Raw genomic sequence first — 23,004 nt, 5'->3', positions numbered from 1 at the left:
TTTTTCATCCCTCCCTACGGAGCATTTAGCATGACAAATTAGGAAACATGCTGTGCTATTATGCTTTTGCGTGCATACTACAACATCACCGGTGTTAAGTTGTGCAAGAAAACTGATAAAGTAAGTTCGCTTAAAATGAATAATTAAACTGTTATACAAAACTCCGTGCCATAGAACGGATTCCATGCCGAATTTGTCACGTTTAGCTAACGCAATCAGAAGCAAAATGCACCAAAGCAATTAAAGCAGCTTAAATCGAACGATGATTGTAACGTATGTGGTGGTGTACATAACTACTGATACTGTAAACTGTAAATTTTCATAATAAACCTACTCTAACGCTACGCCGAGATGGTAATTACATACCGAATATTACTGCACCCATTATGTTTCATCATAATAAACCGGAACCTACGAGCCTAACCAACGCGTTGGTATAGGACACCGACGGAAACTGACGATAATAAGCGAGTATAATGTGAAAAACTGGAGCCATTCAAAACTTTTAAGTTGATTAAATTTCGTTGGGTTAATTTTAATTTCCTTCTTCCGGCCAGATAAACGTTTGTGCGGCACACGCACATCCAAGGCACCGAGCGACTTTAGAAGATTAGTCGGCCAGCTGCAGCTCTCGGCTACGTGGCTTGAAATTCTCGAGATGGATGAGTTTCTCGCTGAAACTTTTTCTCGGTATGAAAAACGTACAACAACCACCTACAACAACAACAAAAACAAAGTACAACCATCAAAGGAAAGTTTACTGCTACAAACAAACCTATGCATTAACGAGGTTTTTTTCTTTCTTTTATAATAAGGATTAATATTTTTATTTTTTTTACATTTTTAACTGTAATTGATCAAATTATGAACAAAACAAATAATTTTCCATTCTGTATTCAATTATCAAATACAGCGTTCTATGATTGAAGTCTTCTAAAAATTAGGACCAGATAAAACCCAACCGAAAAACAGTAAATAAAATTACAATATCTAGGTATTTACTCACCTGTTGAATGCGGTTTGCTTATTCGGGCTTTGTTAACATTTGCTGCTGTGTGCATCACTTGATTCTATTTTCTCCAGCGTTTTCATTTGTGACATTCATGTTTTGGTAACGTATTTTTTTATGAAAAATAAAATAACCACATTGATAACAATGGCAGTGCTGTAATCAGGCAGAAGTACGAAGCATCATTACAACCACAGCACGATCAAAACTACCACATTTACAGTCGGTGAAAAAACAGCCGAAACAATGCAACAAAAATCAGCAATGCGTCCTCTCCTGGTGCCTATGGATACTCACCACGCTTCGCCGGTTATTATTCTGAAGTCATTCTTTCAGCAACGTTCAAGGCCGTAACATTGGACGACCGAAAGCAGTGAACATAAAAAATTACGATACTGTTGTCGTTTTGTTATGAATCATTTCTTTTAACTACATTTGCTTATCGAAGCGTGCCGTGCGCAGCGGAACCTCTCCAGGGCTTGGCCGTTTCTCTGTGTCGATCAGCGTGTGCTTTGATGTTGTTACATTGCACTAGTCATTGTGCTTTATTTTTTGTATATAGATCAGCGGCAATGTATAGATCTTCTATGCTGTACATACATTCACTTTAGCTGTCTGTGTTTGGTACTGATGGTATTTTGTGCACACGTTTTTACGCCGAAAAACGCATGTATACACGCAAAAACACAGACACAGAGAGTTGATGATTGAATGATCGACCAAGAAGAAACGGGTGATTTCGTTCTATATACACATTTTTGAGACGCAAAACACCCAGGTATCGTCCATTAGCAATCTCATTCTTACCAATTTTAACACAATTTGCTCCTTTGTTCGTCACATCGTATGTTCGTTATATTTTTCCCATAACTTTTTTCACGCGCATTTTTCCTACAAATACAAATACCATACAAATGCTATGCATTCCGCTTGTAAATGTGTATCAATACATGATTTGTTTTGTGTATATATGTGTATATCCGGTTCCGCGAAAATCCTTTGATTTCGGTAATTATAGTCTTTGTTTTCTATCTTTAGATGAAGTAAATTGCGTTAGGCCAAACTTTGTGTAGTAACAAATTCTGCATGTAGTTCAAAAGGGGGCTTTTTATTTTAGGCATATTTGCAGTTTGAAATGAAAATTTAGCAGACATAATAAGTCGATCAATCCGGTCAATAAAATCACTCCCACATTTCTGTAATGAACTTTTTAGCTTCCACTAGATGCCACCAGTAGTTCGAAACAATCAATACAATTGAAGTAATAAAATATTCAAATCTTGTCGCTCCTATTTTTAAACTAAATGCGGACGTTGCATACCCATTTCTGTTAACCAGCTCTAAACAAACCCTAAGCGAGACGACCAATGCCAAAGTAATTTTAGGTTACAATGAGAGCAAGTGGTTCCGGCTCAGCTGTGGTTGAAATCGTTCGAGAGAGTACGAATTTTCTGTCTATCAACAGACCGACAGCTATCGTTGGTAGTTCGCATTACTATTCCTCCTTCGCCATTCCGGCATTCAACACTATCACGCATAAATTATGCAATTCGGGGTAAAGAAAAGAAGCGATAGCACTTGATGGAGTACTTCTGCTGCTGCACGAACCTGCAATCAAATTTGAAGCGAACATTCAAAGGCTTCACTGCGAGGCTTGAGATGTCAACAAAACGACTTCACTTTTTGTTACAACAGAAGCCACTTACTCTATGGCCAGGGCAATATTGCAACAGAAAGTGAGCAGCGAACGATACAAGAGCAACTTAACCCTTTTTACTCGTCTGAGATAAGCACGACGATCACGAGACTGTTGATTCATACGGAATCATCGCCGTTACGGATTAAACAAACAACACTGTCACGAATTCAACTAGTTATTGTTTTGTTTGACAAATGAACACCAAACGCTGGAAACATAAATACATAGTAAAAACACCAAAACACCAACCACTCTGTTTCTGAACATTTTTTTCTGACCAGTTCGCGCCTAAGGATTCAACATATTGTACGTATTCTGTATGATATCTTCAATCCTACATAACCACGTCACACCAGCTTCTGTTGTTCTCTACACTACGTTCGTGGTAGATGTGATTAAATGTTTTTAACTTTCATAATCAATAACATACATGCAGCTTGCCGTATCTTCTGCAGCGCAAATTAAAAAAAAATCAACAAACCACTTTTAATTTAATTTCATTCCTTCCAATTTTCCACTACAAACAACATAATGTTTTCTTTACTATTATTGCACACCTCCACAAACTATACTGCCAAAACAATAGTACAATCATCGCGTAATAAATGACAATATAGACTAAAGCACCTAATAAATGAAAGTATTGATTGTATTCGTTCTCTCTATCGGGTTTTATAATCGTTTCACTTCGTTCTAATTTGCGCGGCAAGTTTTTTTTTGTTTTGTTCGCTACATACAACATGTATGTATGTGTGTTAATGTAAAAATGTATTTGTTTGGCTAAATTTCGTTACAGTTTGCTTCACTAACTAAGTGTATAAATAATAAATTATCGCCTAAAAGGATAAGGCCTCACAGTGCAAGAAACGATGTTTTGTTGTAAGCGTGTGTTTTTTTTTTTTGATTTTTGGCGATTTTTTTTTTTTGTTAAATTTGCTATTTGCTCACTACGCATCGAAACAAAACGCTTGTAATTTTCTTGGCAGCATTATGTTGTTTTTGTTTTGTTCGAAGATAATAGTAAAAATTAGCATTTTTTATATAAACCCAGTTTGCACCATGACTGAAATTGGCCGTCATTGTGTGGAACACACAAACATTACAAGCAAAACACAAAGAAAAACGTCTGCTTCCTCTGTTGCTTTCAGTTGCTCCATCAACGTTTCCGCTTCCTGAAAACGTGAAGAGTAACCGGTTGAACGAACCCCAGGGAAGAGAAACTTTGAGGATTGATTGGTCGCCAAAAACAAGACCAAAACGTACCAACACACATTGGGGAAAAGAAAGGTCAAGCAATAACCAAAAGATGATACACAAAGTGTACATGCGTGAACAAACTCTCGGGTGAATGTCAGAGTTGACGGGTCGGTCTAACGGATAAGCAATATTTGAGGCGTCCTTCCACTGAGGGCAGTGGACAAGAAAGTAAATAGGGAGAAAGATTAACAATCAAGCTAGTAGTTTAGCCGTCACATACACACACACACACAAACAATAACGCGAATCACTATACGGCCTGCTGGTATTCTTGGTCCGGAAGCTAACAATACCTAATTCTAGTCCACCCGCCGCTTGGACGGTGGGACCAGATGAAGTGGCAAAGCAGTGGGCAGCTCATTGCCATCCATTTTGACGTTGATTAAATGCATTGCCAAAGCAAACTCTTCGATGTCCAGGAAGCCATCCTGATCGTAATCCGAGAGCTTCCAAATCTTACTCAGGACGTTGTTTGGTAGCTTCGATTTGATCAGCTCCGACTTGGCCGCTGCAGATGGCGGATGGGGTAAAGGACGTTCAGCAAGGTAAGTACCGGCAGTTTATCACAGTAAAGCACCATCAAGAACAGCGGCGAATCAGTTCCAAAAACAGACATTAATGTTCGCGTACCAGAAGAAAAGAAAGGCAGAAATCAGAAATCATTAGTAAATGCTATTCTCGATCCATCCATCGTCTGATTAATCGATTCACAGACTAACACGCACAAGGAAAAACAATTTCGCACAGGTTCTGATTGAGATTGGAGACGAACTAAGCTGACAAAGATATTTAACCTGGCTGAAGATGATAATGATACTTACCGGCACCGGAAATTTTTCCATCAACCGGTCCAAGCGACTCAAAGATAGGATCCGTTCGGGCACGATCACGATTGCATATCCAATCGACCTCACCATACCCGGCATCGATTCCTTCGCCCTTCCGGTATCCGAATGGTGAAACGACATCTTCCACACCGTCGAAAGCGCCTCCTAAACGTCATGCCGTGTTCGAAGAAAGTTATATCACGACACAGATTGTCGGGCAATAACGAGAGAGAAGGTAGAGAGAGAGAGAGAGAGAGAGAGAGAGAGAGAGAGAGAGAGAGAGAGAGAAAACACATATACATTTAGAAGATCCGAAAATCAAACACATCTAGCACTAACAAACGCGGAAATGGAAAACGGAGATGTTGTTCAACTTTCAGCATTTTCAAATTTAACATATTTCTATATTGTTGAATGCTACCTCTAACAATTGTCACTCGTTTTCTATATTCTCACTTATTGCCTAGACGAAGCAACGCATCTTCCAGGCACCACACCACCATACCCTTGATCATTTCGAGCACATTTTAACACTGAAACATGACAATATACCACACTATTGGACAAACTGTTCCCATAAACGATGACAAACAAGCTTTAAACCACCAGAAGGACAAGACCAGCCCAACAAATGATTTGATTGTACCGATTTTAATGATAAGATGTGTTTTGTTCTTTTACATAATCCCAACCACCAATCCACATAGCACAAGCACCATTATAAGTGAACAATAAAATGGACACAGCAAATGAAAGCACTTTACTTTAGGCAAAACTGCATGTAAGTACCACAAATGGCAGAAGATTTACGATTCCAATTTAGTGTAATAGAAACCCCCTGTTTTTCGTAGTACTACTGTACGTATAGTAAACGATATAAAAAATATATAATAAGCTGAATAAAAACAACAATAATAACAATAATAATAACACAAAATATTTTGATAAAGATAAAAACAAAGTAAACATTTTTATGTCGATATACATGTGCAGATATTTTTATTTTTTAAGCAAACGCACATGAATGAAACCGTAAAACTGGCACAATATATTACAGAACATTTAAGCGAGTAGAATGGAGTTCAGTGAATATTACATTAGTGGAGAGAAAAAAATCATTCGAACCTTTCAGTAGAAGATGGTCCAAAAAGTTGGTTTCCATTGCCGTCCCGTTGCTTTGTCCTAGAAGCCAACGTATTTAAAAGATGGATTTTAAGTAACACTATCGCTAATGAAGAGAAATGGAAATGATGATAACAGAAAAAAGAACTATTCTTCTGTTACGTACATCGATTCTTTTTCAATCTTCTGAATTTGAAATTCCCTTTCTTCTACATTCCTTAACATTGACTAAGCAGTATGACACAGAAGAGATGCATGTATAGATGTTCTTATTAGTTCCTAAAATATGAACATCTATCAGCAAGCCAGTTCGATTTCACTTGCCATATCCTTCAGTGTGCCCGTGCTCTAAAGATACTAAGGTTTGTCACTTAACAGAAGGTTTGTAATAACAAATTAGATAAACGGAAAATGTATATGACATAATTTTGGCGTACTGGAATACCATATGACCTCAAAACAACGGGAACATGTGCAGAACACACCGAACGCAGAGCCATGCATCGCATCAAATTTTAAAATGCACATTTTGACAAATGTTTGAACATTTTTTTGGACGTAACACTGTTTTGTGTTGTTGGGACAATCAGTTTTAAACTCGTCTAATTCGAGAAGGAAAAAATCAGCATATTCGGATATTAAAGAAATTGTTTTAAAATCTTTGACTTAAAGATCTTTATAGTATTATATTTGTCATACAGATTAAACTAATACGTAATAATCATTTTTTAAGTAAGTAAGTAGGTAAGTAACACTACACTAATAATAAACACAAAAAGGAGGAGATTGGCATCCAACATTTGAAATGCATATGAACTTTTCTTCATACATACATAAATTTGGCTAATTAATTAAGTTATTTAAAGATTTTATTATTCAAAAGCACAAACTATTTAATGCAACTCAAAATTTGCTAGATTTTCCGTTCTAATTTCGAAAACAATCTACAATTATACGTACGACTGAACGTATCAGCACGCTTAATCAAGAACGCCAAAGAAAATACTAAGGTTCAGATAAAAGCTGAGTAAGTATTATATAAAATTTAGCATTTAGACTTGTTAAAATTTTATGAAAGATCGTAATTTCAAAATTTTACAACTACCCATTTGATTATCTTCTCATTTCCAAATAATTAAAATTCCGTGTTAATACTGTTGACGACCAAATAGCTAATTTCGAACCAAATATCAACATAAGTTTACGGCCTCATATTTGAAGTAAATTAGCGATAAGGATGAAATTGTGTCTATCAAAGGTAATGTTGATAATAAAGGAAAGATTAATAAATAAACACCGAGGACCGTAATCATAGCATTTGAAACGATTGAGAATGGAAATAGTATCTTCTTTCTTGTTCTGTTTTCTATGGTACAGTAAACCGATAAGATATTAAAACATATTTTTTTCTTCCATGATACTTTCCATCGACTGTTGCATAACAATGACATACATTATCAACAAGTGTTGATTATCTTGTAGTATATTTATGAGAGTGTAAGCATGAAAATCACATTTGAAATACGATTAAGTATAAATAAATCAAACAGCGACTTTCTCCGGCATTTGCTAGTCTTAGGCTGGTGCAAATAAATTCAGAGAGACAATGTCGTGCGTGCGACGATTCTAAAAGTAGCTCAATTTTGATAACACAGCTACTAGTCACGCGCAAAAATTCTCAACTTCATCCGGAACAGTCAAATTGTGCATCTTGTTTTCAAGCTAGATTAATGCCAAACTCAAAAAAATAAAGCTAAGGGGTCCATCAATTGCATAACGCTTAAATAACTAATTTAAGACCTCCTCCCCCGCTATTGTAACAAACTGTAACGTTGAAAGAAAACACCCCTCAAACATTTTGTAAATGATTGTGCTTCCCCCCATAAAATTCGATTTTGTTCAATAATATATACTTATTGTACAAGTCGTATTTTTTTGTGAATCATCCCTTTTTTAACTTTATTGTGCAAATGTCACATTTTCATAATTGAAACGAGATTTTTACTTTTACATTAAAAGTGGCCCCATATAGAAAAGAAATTCAAAAAAAATCTGATAATCGGATCCTCCGCGTCGTTTGCAATGTTCTTACATCACAATCATCAGAAAAGTAATCAATCCATCTATCTTCCTGGTTCCTCCATAAATATGTCAACCTTTTTCAGAGTTGTTTTTTTCTATTGCTTTAGATATTGCATCATCATACATTTGGCTGTTCTATTTAACATAATATGTGATGCTTAATATATTATATGCACCTCTTATAAATTACAAACAAAAACGATACTGTTACCTTCCCTACCCTCTATCAACGTTACGTAATTAATGGATGACGCCTACTAAACTCATTATAACTTATTTTGTCTATGTTTATAAACAAAAATAGATAGGCTGAATTGATTAAATGAGCAACTTCAATCAACGCGATGTGTGATTTATCATATCATCGAAAACCTGCACGACATTGTGGCGCTCTACATATATTAGCAGGGTAAGTAGGATCATCCTATATAAAATTCGTAACTACTATTTAGTGTCGAAAATTTTGTGTCAATTTTTACTTAATTTCACTTAACTCTCGCATTCACCATTTCAAAGATCTACAAGCCTAAGAAATGTTGTCAATTTTGCAGATTCCTTCTGTTGATGATATGTTCTAATGGAAAACCACCGACAACAGGGCACAATTTTTACAAGGCAGACCTTCTATAAAAGAATCGAAAGAAGCGAAACGTTTTCCTACATCACACGCGTGATATCTCTGCTGTTAATGTCGTATTAGTGGTTTCTACTTGATTCATGCAAAATAGCTTGGCACGGTTCGACGAGTAGAGAGGAAAATGCCCCAAAACGTAACACCACAGCCATGAAGGTTTGCTTAAACGTGTGGCGTGCAATGAATAAGACACCCATTACCTAACGAGGGACAAAGATCCCACTCCATCCATTACCATTGGCACTCTTCTATAAGATTCTTCTTTGCGTACGCGCACGAGATACGCATGGAAAAGAAGCCTTTGCGAAAATTACCAATCAATCACGTGCGTGCAGCGTTCCACCAGTAACAGAACAGTCACGCCGTTGTGTTTCTCCCAAGACCTTTAGAGCTACGCATCGTTCCTGTCTAGGCGTCGAACGGTTTGATTTTTATTGCAATAGAATGTTCTCAAGAGAACGACAAAAAAACGAACGAAATTGCTCTTGTCGGTTTCAGGTACTTTTGGAACATAAGAACATACACTGATGTTCATTCTCTTTTTTTATTTCATTGTACTATGTATGTTCAATTAATCGTGTAAAACCTGTTCTATCCGCTTTTAAAACAAAACCAAGCATTCCGAAAACGCTGGTATCAACTGCAAGACTCCTTTTCTATATGGTTCTTCTCCATTTTCGAATTAAAGTTGATTTCAAATTGCATTGGTCATTTTGGATTGATTAGAAATCACGAATCTATTTCAACCAATTCTACAGAAGAAGGAACGTTTCTGACACATTCTTTAATTTTTGTTAGCAAGTGACAATGAATATCCTTATTTCCCGGAGCACAGAATAATAGATTAATGAATCGACTAATGAAAACAGAAAAAAGTTTAATGTAATATGTTATGTAACAACACACAGAATGCAGCAAAATCCAATTCAATCAACAATCAAATCAACAGACATAAGTTTATTCAACACAACAAAAAATCCAATGAGAACTTAAACCTTCATCTACTGTTTTTATAGTACAATTTAAAAAATGGCCAAGGCTCTATACTTAGTTACAGTTAAGTTAGAAGGCCAATTAAATGAACCCAATTTGTTTGTAAAACTTTTGAGCAAAGCGTTTCCAATCACATTTGACACCAGCTTGGTTGAACGGTCACGTATTACGATGTTTCGTAATTCCATGGCATCATGCGGGTGTCCAAAAACTTGAATATTAAACTTTTACATTCATTTTCTACTCCTTTCATATTGATAATCACCAAATGCAGGTACATAGTAGACCCGAAGCACACGATACCTGGTATATAAGGATTGAGATAAAACTGGTTTTCTAAATACAAAAGCTAAATTATAATTATCAAGTTAAATTGATATTTAACCAAATTTGGAAAACCATTATCAAAAGCAAAAAAGTGCAGTTTTATATTATAATCTAAAATAATAATTGATGATAGAAGAATGACAATGAACAGACATAGACTGTAATCAAAAATCTGATAACAGAAAATTCATAGAAGCCCATTTCGGTGAATACTTCAACGTCAAGATTCCCGCTAAGAAACAAAAGCAGGCAGAAAACACGACAAACAGATCATCACAGTGCGAAACTAACGACTCTACTATGTCCCCACTATTACTGAAGAAGGACAGGCAGATGGACAGACAGACAGACGCCACCATGCTACCAGAAGAACTTCAAAAACACATTCACACATCACAAGACAACTGAGCAATGGACACGTACAGTTTGTCCTGCAGTAAACAACACGAGCTTGCATCCTTTAACCCCAACTGGGTCAGGTCATCGTGTGTGGGCGCACTGGCAAATACAATCTCTAGGAACACACGGAGCAAAGGCAAAAGCTTCCTGGAGGAATGAATGAGGTTAGATTTTTTTTACAATAAAAGCAAAATAAAATAACTATAAAAGGTGCGGACGGTGAGCATGCAGTCAACAGCATGCCCGCAATGTACCGCTGTGAAATGAACACCGACTGGTAGCAGATACAGAAGCTAACGGCTAAAACAATATTCGCACGGTACTGACTGCTCGGTACGACAAAAATGTTTTCTTAGTACGGCCTCTACTCAGCAGAGAACTGTTTGCTTTAGCTAGACACGCCCGAATTCGGACCATCGCGGACAATGCTGGAAGATTCATTGGACGGTCAAACTTCATCAGCATGCAAACAGCATATCCACCTACCGGGCAGCTTTTGTGGCGACCGTTGGTGTGCTGCTGGTGTGGGGGGGGGGGGGCAGCCTAGCAGACTCGTTGATGGGGAAAATTGAAAAATTACCCCCCTGCCGATGACGGCCGTAGTGTACTACAGCTTTTGTCAGCTTTTGAGGTTTCCCGAAATTTGGCTTTCTACTCTTTGTTGGCCTTGGCCGCACCTACGCAGCACCGAGATGAACTTCCTTCTCCGGTGGGATTCGCGGCTGGAAAAGTTGCCACCCCAGTGCGAAAAATGGAGCCTGAATAAGTGAAGGTACGAACGAAATGATGGGTGTAACGAGGCCGGGTAAAGTAATGATATATTATGAGAAAAGGTAATGTACACATACACCGGCACTGGCACACTGTGCTGAATAATTAATACCGCAAAACCTGTCCTCCATTTTCCAAGACAATCGCAGAGAAGATGATGCAAAACGTATCACTGGTAACTGGCTGATGGCAGTCCCATTTAAATATCCCCTATCCTCCTCATTACCATTAATTCTGGCCATAGTCGCGATGACAATCCCTCCTCATTTCCCTGTGCCACTACCCACAGCAGCATCCGGCAGACATTTCCGGATCCGGGGGCCATTGCGCTAATGTGGAGTGTTTATGTAATTTAAGACAAACACTCTCCGTGATACCTCGCCTTCGCCTGTTGCCAGAGTAAAGAAAGCAGAGGCAACAACAATCCAGCTAAAAGAAAAAAAAAACAAAACAGACCAAGACCAACGAGAGCAAAATATGCGCTGGAAGCAATTTACTTTATTGGAGTATGCACCCAAATAAGGGAATCATACCATGGATGACAGTTTTACACTACGAGCGGGAAGAGACATATTATGCACGAACATGCGGCATCCGACCTCGAACGTAGCAGTACATGTGTTGAGGATATCATGCCATGCTGTTACAGGTTTTGGGACAAAAAATATTCTTTCTTATGCATTTTTTGTGTGCACTTCAAATATGCTGCTTTTAGAAAAATAACTTCCTGTCGAACAAAACTAAACAATATGCTCAATATACCTTCCTTTCATTATACCAGTCATTGCAACTAAATGTTGCCCGTGCTGCCGTTTTTTTTTAATTTATAAAGTTGTACATGGCTTTTTAATTTGTGAGTTCCATAAATTGTCACACCTCGCAACTACGGGTCGCTTAGAAATGTGCTTAATGTTCTTCTTCTTCTATACCAGGGGCCTCCAAACTTTTCAGCCCGCGGGCCGCATTGCTTCAAAAATCACCATGTTGAGGGCCATTTGATGTTACCTATAATTGATGAGTGAACGTTTAAATCTCATTTTTATAACAAAATACTAACGATACTTGAACAGATTCGTGTTACTAAAGCTTGATTTTTGTCTAAGAAATGTAAAAAAATACAATTTCTTTTGAAAAAGTCAAAATAACCTAATATTTATTCTAAATCTGGCAAAGTCATCGGGGCCGCATTTTAAGCACTTGAGGGCCGCATGCGGCCCGCGGGCCGTAGTTTGGAGACCCCTGTTCTATACCGTCGTAACGCCCTACGCGGACATGCCGGCCTATACAGGCTTTCGAGACTTAATTCATTACCACGTAGCCGGATAGTCAATTCTAGGCTTGAACCCATGACGGGCATGTTATTGAGTCATTCTAGTTGACGACTGTACCACGAGACCGCCCCGTGCATAATGTATAAAAGTTAAATATCACCATGCCAATTTTCAAAACTACAATAAAGTCTTTATGTTTTTATGCATTATCAGATATTAACGTAATTAAATTGGATCAGCTTAAAAAATAATGAATACTGTCATAGGTATATTCTTGCAATTCTTGCAATGTAAACAAATGACCAAACACATGGTCCGATAAATTGCCGGTACCTTGGTACAGTATTTATCATGCACGACTTAGAAATATGCCCGTCATAGGTTCTAGCCCAGGATGGACCCGACTATCCAATAGTCAACTAAAAAACCCCCAAATACAGGCGCCAAAATAAATCACCGTAGAAAATTTTGAACAACGAATCCATCGAATCATTTCTATGCTTTCTTTTTATTCATTGTTGTGTATTACTTAGTATTATTCTAACTTTTGTTGAAGTTTGGTTTTGCAACAAATTAAACACCACGTGCTTATTCATAATCGCCAAGTGGGATTTACACCATGCTTTCAGGAACTTAACATTATCAAAATCCCTGGGGCATTACAAAACCTCTCGGTGAAACATGCCATGACGATCCCTAGCCAATAATAGCAGCAGTGGAAGTAAAGTTCGATTATTATATTTACTGGTGGGTTCCTTTTTCCTAATCAAGCATTCGCTTTACTGTTTTATTTGTTCATGCACAGACCGATTCCTTTCCCATTAGAAATGTGTAACGGCTAAATTTACGGGTCGCTTGATATGTCCCGACCGGCAGGACTCGGCGTTAGGCCCGGGTACGAACTTAGCCATTATTTTCTGTCACTCTGCAGCATACAAATCAAACGCCTTACGGTTCGCATCCGAGCAGTACAAAAAAGTTTCGACAATTGTAAAAGGTACGACAAACGGAATGAACAAAAAAGGCATCCCCGTCAGCATATCCATCCAATAACCTACCATTTTGACAAAACCCCGTCTCCCGGGGTTTACTTCCCGCTTTCGTGACAACAAACACGATAAGATATCATAACGACGGTTGACATTGGTTTGTAGGGACCCTTGAATAGGGCAAACAGAAACATACAGACACAAAAGAAAACAAAATAAAATATAAAGATTTCCTAGTAAGGTTAACGGCGGCCGCAGTGAAGTAAAACCAAAAATATTAAAGTTAAAGTGTAGATTTAAAAAGAAATTTGCTACCGAGGAAGAGAATAACGTACGTGCCAGCCAGTGCTACATTTCAGGATGGGAAAACGTTAGTGGGAACTAAGCTGACGAGAATATATACCACCATACAACATCTGACACACGTACTGTGAATCTAACAGGGACGGATATACATTTATTTATTTATTTATTTATTCGTTTATTCACGGAGCACTAGCCATATTTTGTTGACTCTAACGCAAAATTTCAATCCGCCCAGGATGGGGATCCTGGGTATTGTTATAATTACACTTATACATACTTGTACTTTATTTACACTTACATATTCTTGTTAAGGTTTATAACATATTAACACATGCTAAATTTAGTTAATTCCGCATACATTGCATGCAGATATTAAGTAATAATAAGTGAACAAAATCATACAGCTGTTTATGTAAAACACAATTTGCATCTGCTGTCCAAGTTGCGATCATACTCACGGTTAATAAACTACCACAACCTGCACCAACAATTTGATAAAGCTATTTCAAGTTTTTTTTTCGCTCCAAAAGCAGCCCTCTTCAATGGCACCCTGAATCGTGTACGCGTGCACCAAAATCCATCGTTATTTTTTATATCCATTCTTCTAGCTTCTTGCCCTTTATCACAGCAACTGAGACACTTGACACAAGCACCATTAAAGCGCCACGCATGATCCCTATGATGTCGTTGAATGCTGACGATTTGGGATAGACAGTAAAAGCAAAATCCACTCGATTGGCATTATACCACGCTGCCCCTACCCTAGTGAATGTTTTTGTTTGGTTTTCTGTGATTTCCCAGATTGTTGTGTAAATCCCTTTTGTTACAGTAATAGGATAAACATAAACTGTAATTCGACTGCACTATTGTTTATGTTGGAATGGATGTAACAAAATTTAACAAAAAAAGCTATTTGGCAACGTTAACTTAAGGTTGAGAACGTTAACTAACGGGATACTGAACTTAATGATAAATAACCAAAGTTAGTTATGAACTCGCACGACTTAACAACATGGCCGCCGTGTGTACAAGCATCGCATGGAACATCCCCCGTAGCAAGGAATGACTATTTGGCTGCATGATACTTAAAAACAGGTATGTAAAACTGGTGTCCCTCGAGCCGCATGCACTCCCTTGTGTGCGACTCGAAGCGCTATACGAAGTTATGATTAATCCAATCTATATTTGAAATTGAACGCCTTAATCATCGATATGCGACGAAGATATTTCGGCCCCTAATGGATTTTTAGTAGAGTTGTGCGTCAAGTACCAGAACTGTACGATTCACTCAATTCATCTTAAATAACGAACGATCTACGTTCATCTAATCAACGTTCATCGATTCTTTATAAATCATAATGCACTGAGTTGATCACCAAAATAACGTCCTAAATAACGCCGCCAAAATAACGAACGTTATAGTACGCCAGAACGTTAGTTTCCTCCATACAAATATGAACGTGAACCGTATGACCAGGACGTTCACGAAAAGAACGACCTATCCGGTGGAAAAAAGAACGTCCTAGTACGCTAGGTCGTTCATTCCCGCCAAACAAATATTAACGTGAACCGTAATACCAGGACCATGTAATGAACGTCCTACCCGTCGAAATGAAGAACGTCCTAGTACGCCAGGTCGTTCATTTTTCCCATACAAATATGAACGTGAACCGTATGACCAGGACATTCACGAAAAGAACAACCTATCCGTCGAAATAAAGAACGTCCTAGTACGCTAGGTCGTTCATTTCCGCCATACAATGTTAACCGTAATGAATGTTAACCGTAATACCAGTACGTTCATGAAAAGAACGTCCTACCAATCGTAATAAGGATCTTCCTGGTCTGCCTAATAATTTTCAAGATGCAAAACAATTTACAATTTGCAAAACAATAAAACAATTTACCATATTTTCTTCAACTGAAATGAACGAATGAATCGCGATTCACGTTCAGCTCATCTGAATGAAAGAACTAGTACGTACACGTTCATGGAAATGAACCGAATTGCCCAAGCCTAATTTTTAGATGAACAAGTGGCAAATGAGTTTGACACATCTGTTTAATAAGACTCAAATACCTGTATGGGCCGGCTAGACCGTGTAGATCGTTACGCCACATAGAAAAAATAAGAATCAACATGAGTATACAAAACATCCGTGAATAAATAAACGAACATCTATAATATGATGAGCACAACGAAATTCAAACGTTCATTAAGTAGGATTAGTTCAAATGAAAAGAAAGAAAAAAATAAATCAAAAGGTGATTGTTTCTTGTGAAGGCAAGTAATTCCTGTAACCTAGTAGAGTTTAAAGTTTTGAACCGTGAATAGTTAAATTAAATAACTTATCCAGCGCTGCAATCGCTTTGCGGTCTTGCCCTGTCTCAGGAGTGTCTGAAACCGCTCACGGTCTCGCGCCTTCTTTAGCCAATCCTTAATGGCCTCCATGCCATCTTGCCTTTTCAATTTGGGCCTATTTGGGTCTGTTCTTATACACGGCCTAAACATATTTTAAAGACTTGGTCGTCCGTTTCCATGCGTATTACATGGCCAACCCACCGGAGCCTTGATGCTCCGTTATATTGGCTCATCTATTGTCCTACCAAACATACGAGGCAAAAAATCCTTCTGAGCATCTTCCTTTCGAATGATTAAAATAAAGAATTTTGCGTAATCGCTTTAACAGTTTTACAATTATTCGATCTATTCGATTCGAATAACACCAGAGTAAGCATCATTAACGAAGGTGCGTATGATGTGCAACATTTCAAAGAAAACTAAGCGTGACTAACAACGATTTTAAAACCAAAATGCATGATTCACTTCCACATTGTTATCGATACTATATGACGTATATACCGGTAACGGATATACTTGTTTGTAAGCCCAATCAATTGATTCTGCAATACTCTTCAAGGTACTCTAGCTTCCACTACATGACGCTTCACCTCATGTTTACTTCCTCCATTAATCATCTCGAATCAACATCAACTCAAATATCGCGGTTATCAGCGACTCAAATACGTTTACAGTGTGAGATGCTTTTATTGAATATGGTGCTTTTAGTTACTAAATTAATCTAATTAAGGTAAGAATTAAGACAGAGCTAAGACAGAGTTAAGACAGAATTTCATTTTATTTTAATGGGTCATGGGAGAAATCAATAAATTTTACTTTAGGTATTGTAGAAATAAGTCGGATAAGTCATTCGGATAAGTCATTTTGTACACACTTTTTGAAATATCAACTTTGTTAACACATTTCAAAGTCAGAATGTTGCGAGTTTCTTCGTCTTCGTCTTCTTTTTCTTTGGTACAACACCGTTGTCGGTAAAGGCCTGCATGTACCACTAGTGGGATTGGCTTGGAAATCACCTATTGATTACCCATAGCCGGATTGCTACAGGCAGTACAGTACAGTACAGTCAATTCGGAGCTAGAACCTATGTCGGACATGTTGTTAAGTCGTACGAGTTCACGGCTGTACTACGAGACGAGTACAGTAGGTGACCGCTAACTGAGAGGTAAACAAGCTCCAGTTAACGAACAATGTTCGCTAACTGGAGTGACTTTTCTATGGATTGATTGTTTTGATTGGCGTTGACTGGAATAAACATACCAAACTTTTTTTTCATTTATGTTGATGTAAAGTATAGTAATTCGTGTAATACAGGGTTTCCCACGATTTATTGGTTGGTACCCATCAATTTTTGGTGGGTTCCCATATTTTATTCGTGCGTTCCCACGATTTTTTGGTCGTTTCCCGGAATTGTTTGGTCCAATTGTATTGATATCCAATCGGAAAATACCAAAAAATTATGGGAACGAACCAAAAATCTATGGGATACGACCAAAAAATCGTGGGAACGTACCAAAAAATGATGGGAACTGACCAATACATCGTGGGAAACCCTGTAACATAAATTAATAGCAAACGTAGGCAAGAGACCCTAAATTTGTTTGAAAAAAATGCACATTTGCGACAAATTTCTCTTCATGAGATTCCGGATGTTTCATGTTTTGACGTTTAAGTGTTCGTTAACTGAGAGTAACTCCAGTTAGCGAACCTCCAGTTAAAAAGCACTCCAGTTAAAACACATCCAGTTAGCGGTCACCTACTGTATCAGGAATAAAACTCTTACTCCGCGGACACTCAAGAAGCAAGTATGAAGGGCAGTAAATATAACTATATCGAAGGGAAAACCCAATGACTACCACGGACGTTTTGGCATAAGAAAGGTTAGCAATGGAATAATTCCTATCTGGACCTGCAGTAGGTGATAATTTTATGCTTAAATAGGTGCTAAAATTACCGTATATTATAAAGATGCAAGAAGAATAAACTTGTAGAGTCCATATGTAAAATGTCTAATAGTCGCTTGCTTGCTAGTTTTTGTTTCTTTTTGAAACTCCTAATGGTTACGATTTGGTCCAGTCCCATTATAGAGTCGTCAACTCGCATGCCCGTCAAGGGTAGTAGAAATGCATTATACAAAAAAAGCAAAGTTGTAGATAACAGCGTGCATAGATGTGCATTCTAGCAACAGTGCACTAGTAAATAAATGCGAAGGGCATGAGCAGAGCTCAATCTAGAGTTCTTGGAGCAATTATTATCAATAAAAATAAATAATGTTAACAAAATAGATAAAATGATAAAAAGAACACAACTGCTCCCGCTTCACATTAATACAATGAATACTTTTCACGATGCACGCAACTATTGAATGCTAGTTGCTGATATTTCTTATCGGCCTTATGAATATCAATAAAACAAGACATCATGCACTGGATAATATGCGACTGAGTGTTACTAGTATTTTATTAGTATATAAAGAAATACAAATAGTAATTTCTATCATTTTCCAGACTTTTGTTATCAGACTTTTTTTTAAAAAACTTTATATATCAAAAAAATCAGTGTTCTGTACTTATTGATTCAATATGTGAAACACTAAAAAGCATTAAATACTAATAGCCACAAACAATGTTTTAGATAATCCAGATAATAAAAAAAGATAATGAATTAAAGATAAAGATAATAAACAAACACTCCAACACTGCATCAGTCATGTTCTACTAGATATAAAAACATCAACTACATATGAAATGTTGAGACAATATATGCTCAATTGTTGAAGGCGGTATGCACAGATGGACCTTGCGCTCACCGAGCAATTTATGATAAACTGCTAACGAATGTGCGCCACTTTCGAGTGTTGTCCATGGGCTCGCGAAATTCTTCTTTGCTCTCTTGTCAGCCTTTAGCAATGATCAAGAAGTGCCAGGTCCTACTTCCATGCATCAATGATAAATCACCAGTGCAGTTAACCATGAACGAGCCAGAGAGCTAGCAGTATAGCGGAATGGAGGCGGATGATCTAAGTATTGCTCTGTTTCGACTTATGTATCCACTGCATTCCGGAGTTGAACGGAATTGCAAATGGAGCAAAACATAACAAGTGGTGGTGGTACGGTCATCGTGGAAAATACTAACCAATAAATAAGTCCAACCATGCACGATGTCGCACAGCTGCCGTACAATGCTAATTGTGGCCCAACGATCTTGCCAGCGGCATATATGCTAGTATGAAATTAACATCATCGCTCTAATCGTCTACGATAGACCGATCGTAGCATCACCGAGGGGTAACTAGAAGAAGGAAGTTAACACAGTTGCTGCCACGATAATGTCATAAAAGAGCAATGCGGTCGACAAACGTTTGAAGTGTGTAATACCCATGAAGTAGAAAAGCAGCGACAATAATAAAATAAGAACAGAATAATGTATCAGAAGTAGAATCAAACAATGCATCAATGCTCGTTTATCTGGTTATCGGTAAAGCCAAACAAGTCAGTCTAATGGTGATGTACTGTCGGTAGTGCATAACCAACCCTTTGCTAGAAAATTTTAACACGAAATACAATGACATGTAAGAAGAATGATGGCTACTGGAAATAGATCTACTACTCGTAAACAAGTTAAGTCATATAATGTCTTCAAGTGGATTTGTCCCTCAAGTGCAGTCCATGGAAAATGGAATGAAGCAAATGCTATGAAACATAGAACTGATACTCTACAGATATGTCTACCATTTACCTACTCTTTAGCTGATATGGACTTCGGGCACAAATGAAAAAGCGGACGACACCGTTGTAGATTATTTGAAATGAATAAATTGTAACAGCTATGGCTTGGACCGGTTCTACATTTACTGACTCGATATGGCAAAATGGCGAAATGGCCAGCTAGTTGAGTAATAATGTAAACATTCACGCATAAAGTAGGTTAAGTTTTAACGAGTGCTTGCTACACTGTGCAACTTTATCAGTGTAGAACGACACATTGGCCTCGCAGCTCGACAAAGGGTTAATATGTTGTCTACTATCAAAATTGTTCGTGTCCTGGCAACCATGTGTTGCAAGCAACAAACCAAATCTGTGTTGCCTCAAACAGACCAGCTAAAGATTAGATAAAACGGAACGAACTTCGTCATACCGTGGGTTCGCGTACAACGCCCATCCATAACGTCAAGTGGATTGCGTAACTACGCTGCGTTTCTGAAACTTATGTATAAGCGATTGAAAGTACCAACCTTTAACAAGCGGTTCCGAAACCAACTGCATCTCTTCCTGCGGAATCATGCTCATAAGACGGGCAATGTCCACGGCAAGCATACGGTCCACGACCTCGATAAGTGGCATTTTTAGCGAATGGAACTTGGTAAAGTCCTGATTGGCGAGTACTTCTTGCATTTTCTTGATATCAGGCAAATCTCCAATCGAAACCTGATGCTCCCGGCAGACGCGATCGTAGATAGTGCCGAGATTTTTTATCAGCTCCTTTTTCTTACTATCCTTGCCGAAAATTTGAGGCATTTCTTTCCGAAGCTCTGAAATGAGGTAGGCGTGGACCTTTGCTAGTCGAGCACGTTTGATAAGATCGTTCAGTTTACGCAGCGCCGCATTTCGCGGCAGCGATTGCAAATCACGGAAAAGATCTTGCTCCTCATCCTCGAACAGTCGCCTGTTGACGTCGTACCGCAGTGGCTGGTCCCAGAAGGAGCCAATGTAGACTCTTGCCACCTCGGGCGTTTGCAGTACCTTGCCGAGAGACCACATTAGAGCACCGTACACGCGCATCAGCTGTTGATGATCGATCATGTCCGCCTTGTTTAGCACGATCCGTATCTTATCGTCATGTCCTCGCAGTGCTTCGATTGATCGCCTAAATTCATCCGAAATGTCCAGCTTGTGGGCATCGAAGAGCAGGATAATACGATCTACGCGTTCCGCAAACCATTCCAACACTCCAGTGAAATCGTAACCTCGGTCCACGCGCTGCTTTTCACCAGACAGAATACCGGGCGTGTCCACGATTGAAATGGCTCGTAGTACGGGGGACGGTACGTGGGAACACTGGAAACGGTTGAGGAAAGCGTTGCCATACTTTTCTAGCGGCCGGAACTGTTTCTTCGGATCGACAACAAGCGCATTTCCCGGTATCATGCCCTCCTTGTCATCGTACATGACAGCTATGAAACGGTCAGTTGTTGGTTCCGGTCCGATCCTAATGCCCGGAAAATCACGTTCCAATAGATACCGGATGAAGGTGGTTTTACCAGTCGAATACTGGCCAACCAGCAGGATCATCGGTTTCGCATCGAAATCCGAATCCTCCAGCTTCGGCGAGTGAAAGTCATGGAAGTTGTAATGCTCCTCCAGCGGTAACAATTTACTGCGATAAATTTTTTTCAGCTCTCCTAAAACATTTTCCACCACCTCCTCCGTTTTCGTTTCTCTTTTCAACCAACTGAACATGTTGCTTGGTGTAAGTGGAAAACTCAGTTATTCCTGTGAGTCACTTTCTACCGTGATAAAAATGCACTATGACTCATTCAGCAGTTCGCAGATCGGTGAATTATTTGATGAACTTTACATACACTTGTGACCGGTTGAGTACGATAATGTACGTATTCGCTGTTCCTAACGTGTTTCTTTACAAAATCATACAGAAATGCGATTTCACTTCGGGAATAATTATAGCAATGAGTAATGAGGCGCTGGCGAGACGTATGCCTTATCTACGAAATAGGCGTATTAAACTTCTGAAAGGAACTAACGAAAGCTAAATCAATTGAACGAAAGATAATAATCGAGCCTTTATCTAACGAAGGCACTATAAAACACTGCAAGAATTCGTACGATCAAAACGGTAAACTTGGAGCCGAGGTGTAAGCAATTTGCAGTTTGGCTACGGAAAAAAGAAATCCAGACACATCACATTTGTCAAGTTTCGAAACAAGAAGGAGAAGAAGAAACGAAACACAAATGTCAGAAAAGACAATTGTTCGCCACAGACCAAGGTGGTTAAAGAAAAATCCGAAAAAATAACCCCATATGAGCGACCGCTGTGTTGCAGCAAGGTGTATGTATTTACTAGGTGATTTTTGCCGATTTTGCCGGGCGCTAGCTATCATTCGCAATTATATACAGGTATTCCCCGATATACGCTATTAATGCGGACCGGAGGCAATCGCGTATCTCGAATAATAGCGAAAGTCGAATATCGCGTAAGTTCGAGCTTTACGGTCAAATAATAGCTAATTTTCGTATAATTTTGCCTGAAGTGGAAGGTTCAAGCCACTAAATTAGTAATTTAATCCGATTTCAACTGAAGATTTCAATTTTATTCCTTTTGAAATGGTTTTTAATGGTTTTTAAAGAAAAATTATTTTACAATTGACATTCGATGTGTCAAATTAGTACATTTTGCTCAAAGAACTGTGAAATTTAAAACATGTATCGGAGGAATACCTCCCAAATAGCCAGCTCGAACTCCATAGCTGATTTGGGGAAAAATGATGATTTAACGAAAAATCGTCCCAATGCTATTCTTCCGGTATTCTAATCTCACTTGTTTCAGTGCTGGTGGTGTCCATTGGAGTTTAGTATTTAAACAATCGTATCGCCGTTCTAGTTCTAGCGATGCATAACTACAATGCGAAACAGCACAACAGCACAGAGGGAATGAGAAAGCTCTCAAAGCGTGGAAGCTCCACTGGATGGTTTCCAGATGGAGCCACCAGCTTTTTGATATTTTTAAAATGCATGAGTCGTTTGCCGTCTGCTATACGAAGTCTTTTTATATTCTGTTTAGGTTGTGAGCTTGTGCCGTTTAGAACCCGTGTAGTAGTTGTTTAGTGGATTTATGGCACATGGGATGCGATTGTATGGAAAACCGGTTTTTGAAAAAATCACAAGAATCTCATGGCTTGTTGAGAAAGTTTTATTTTTTTTGTATGGAGAACCGTGCCC

General features: G+C 38.4%; 1 protein-coding gene across 2 annotated transcripts; it reads right to left on the bottom strand.

The window, feature by feature from the left end:
- Nucleotides 1-1,407: 1,407 nt before the first annotated feature.
- LOC1275941 (EH domain-containing protein 3) lies at nt 1,408-22,014 on the bottom strand. 2 transcript variants are annotated; one of them, XM_061650266.1, is made up of 4 exons: nt 20,283-21,995; nt 5,918-5,974; nt 4,787-4,957; nt 1,408-4,473 (listed from the first exon to the last, which is right to left on the bottom strand). In XM_061650266.1, the coding sequence occupies exons 1-4, from the start codon at nt 21,505-21,507 to the stop codon at nt 4,265-4,267; spliced, it is 1,662 nt and encodes a 553-aa protein (XP_061506250.1). In that variant the 5' UTR covers nt 21,508-21,995; the 3' UTR covers nt 1,408-4,264. The 2 variants fall into 2 exon arrangements, with proteins under 2 accessions (XP_061506250.1, XP_315231.5); XM_315231.6 differs by lacking the exon at nt 5,918-5,974 and having other exon boundaries at nt 20,283-22,014.
- Nucleotides 22,015-23,004: the final 990 nt, after the last annotated feature.

The sequence above is a fragment of the Anopheles gambiae genome, chromosome 2, assembly GCF_943734735.2.
Source record: "Anopheles gambiae chromosome 2, idAnoGambNW_F1_1, whole genome shotgun sequence".
Classification (NCBI taxonomy): domain Eukaryota; kingdom Metazoa; phylum Arthropoda; class Insecta; order Diptera; family Culicidae; genus Anopheles; species Anopheles gambiae.
The sequence above is the reverse complement of the archived record's forward strand: the minus strand, read 5'-3'. Positions and strand labels throughout refer to the sequence as shown.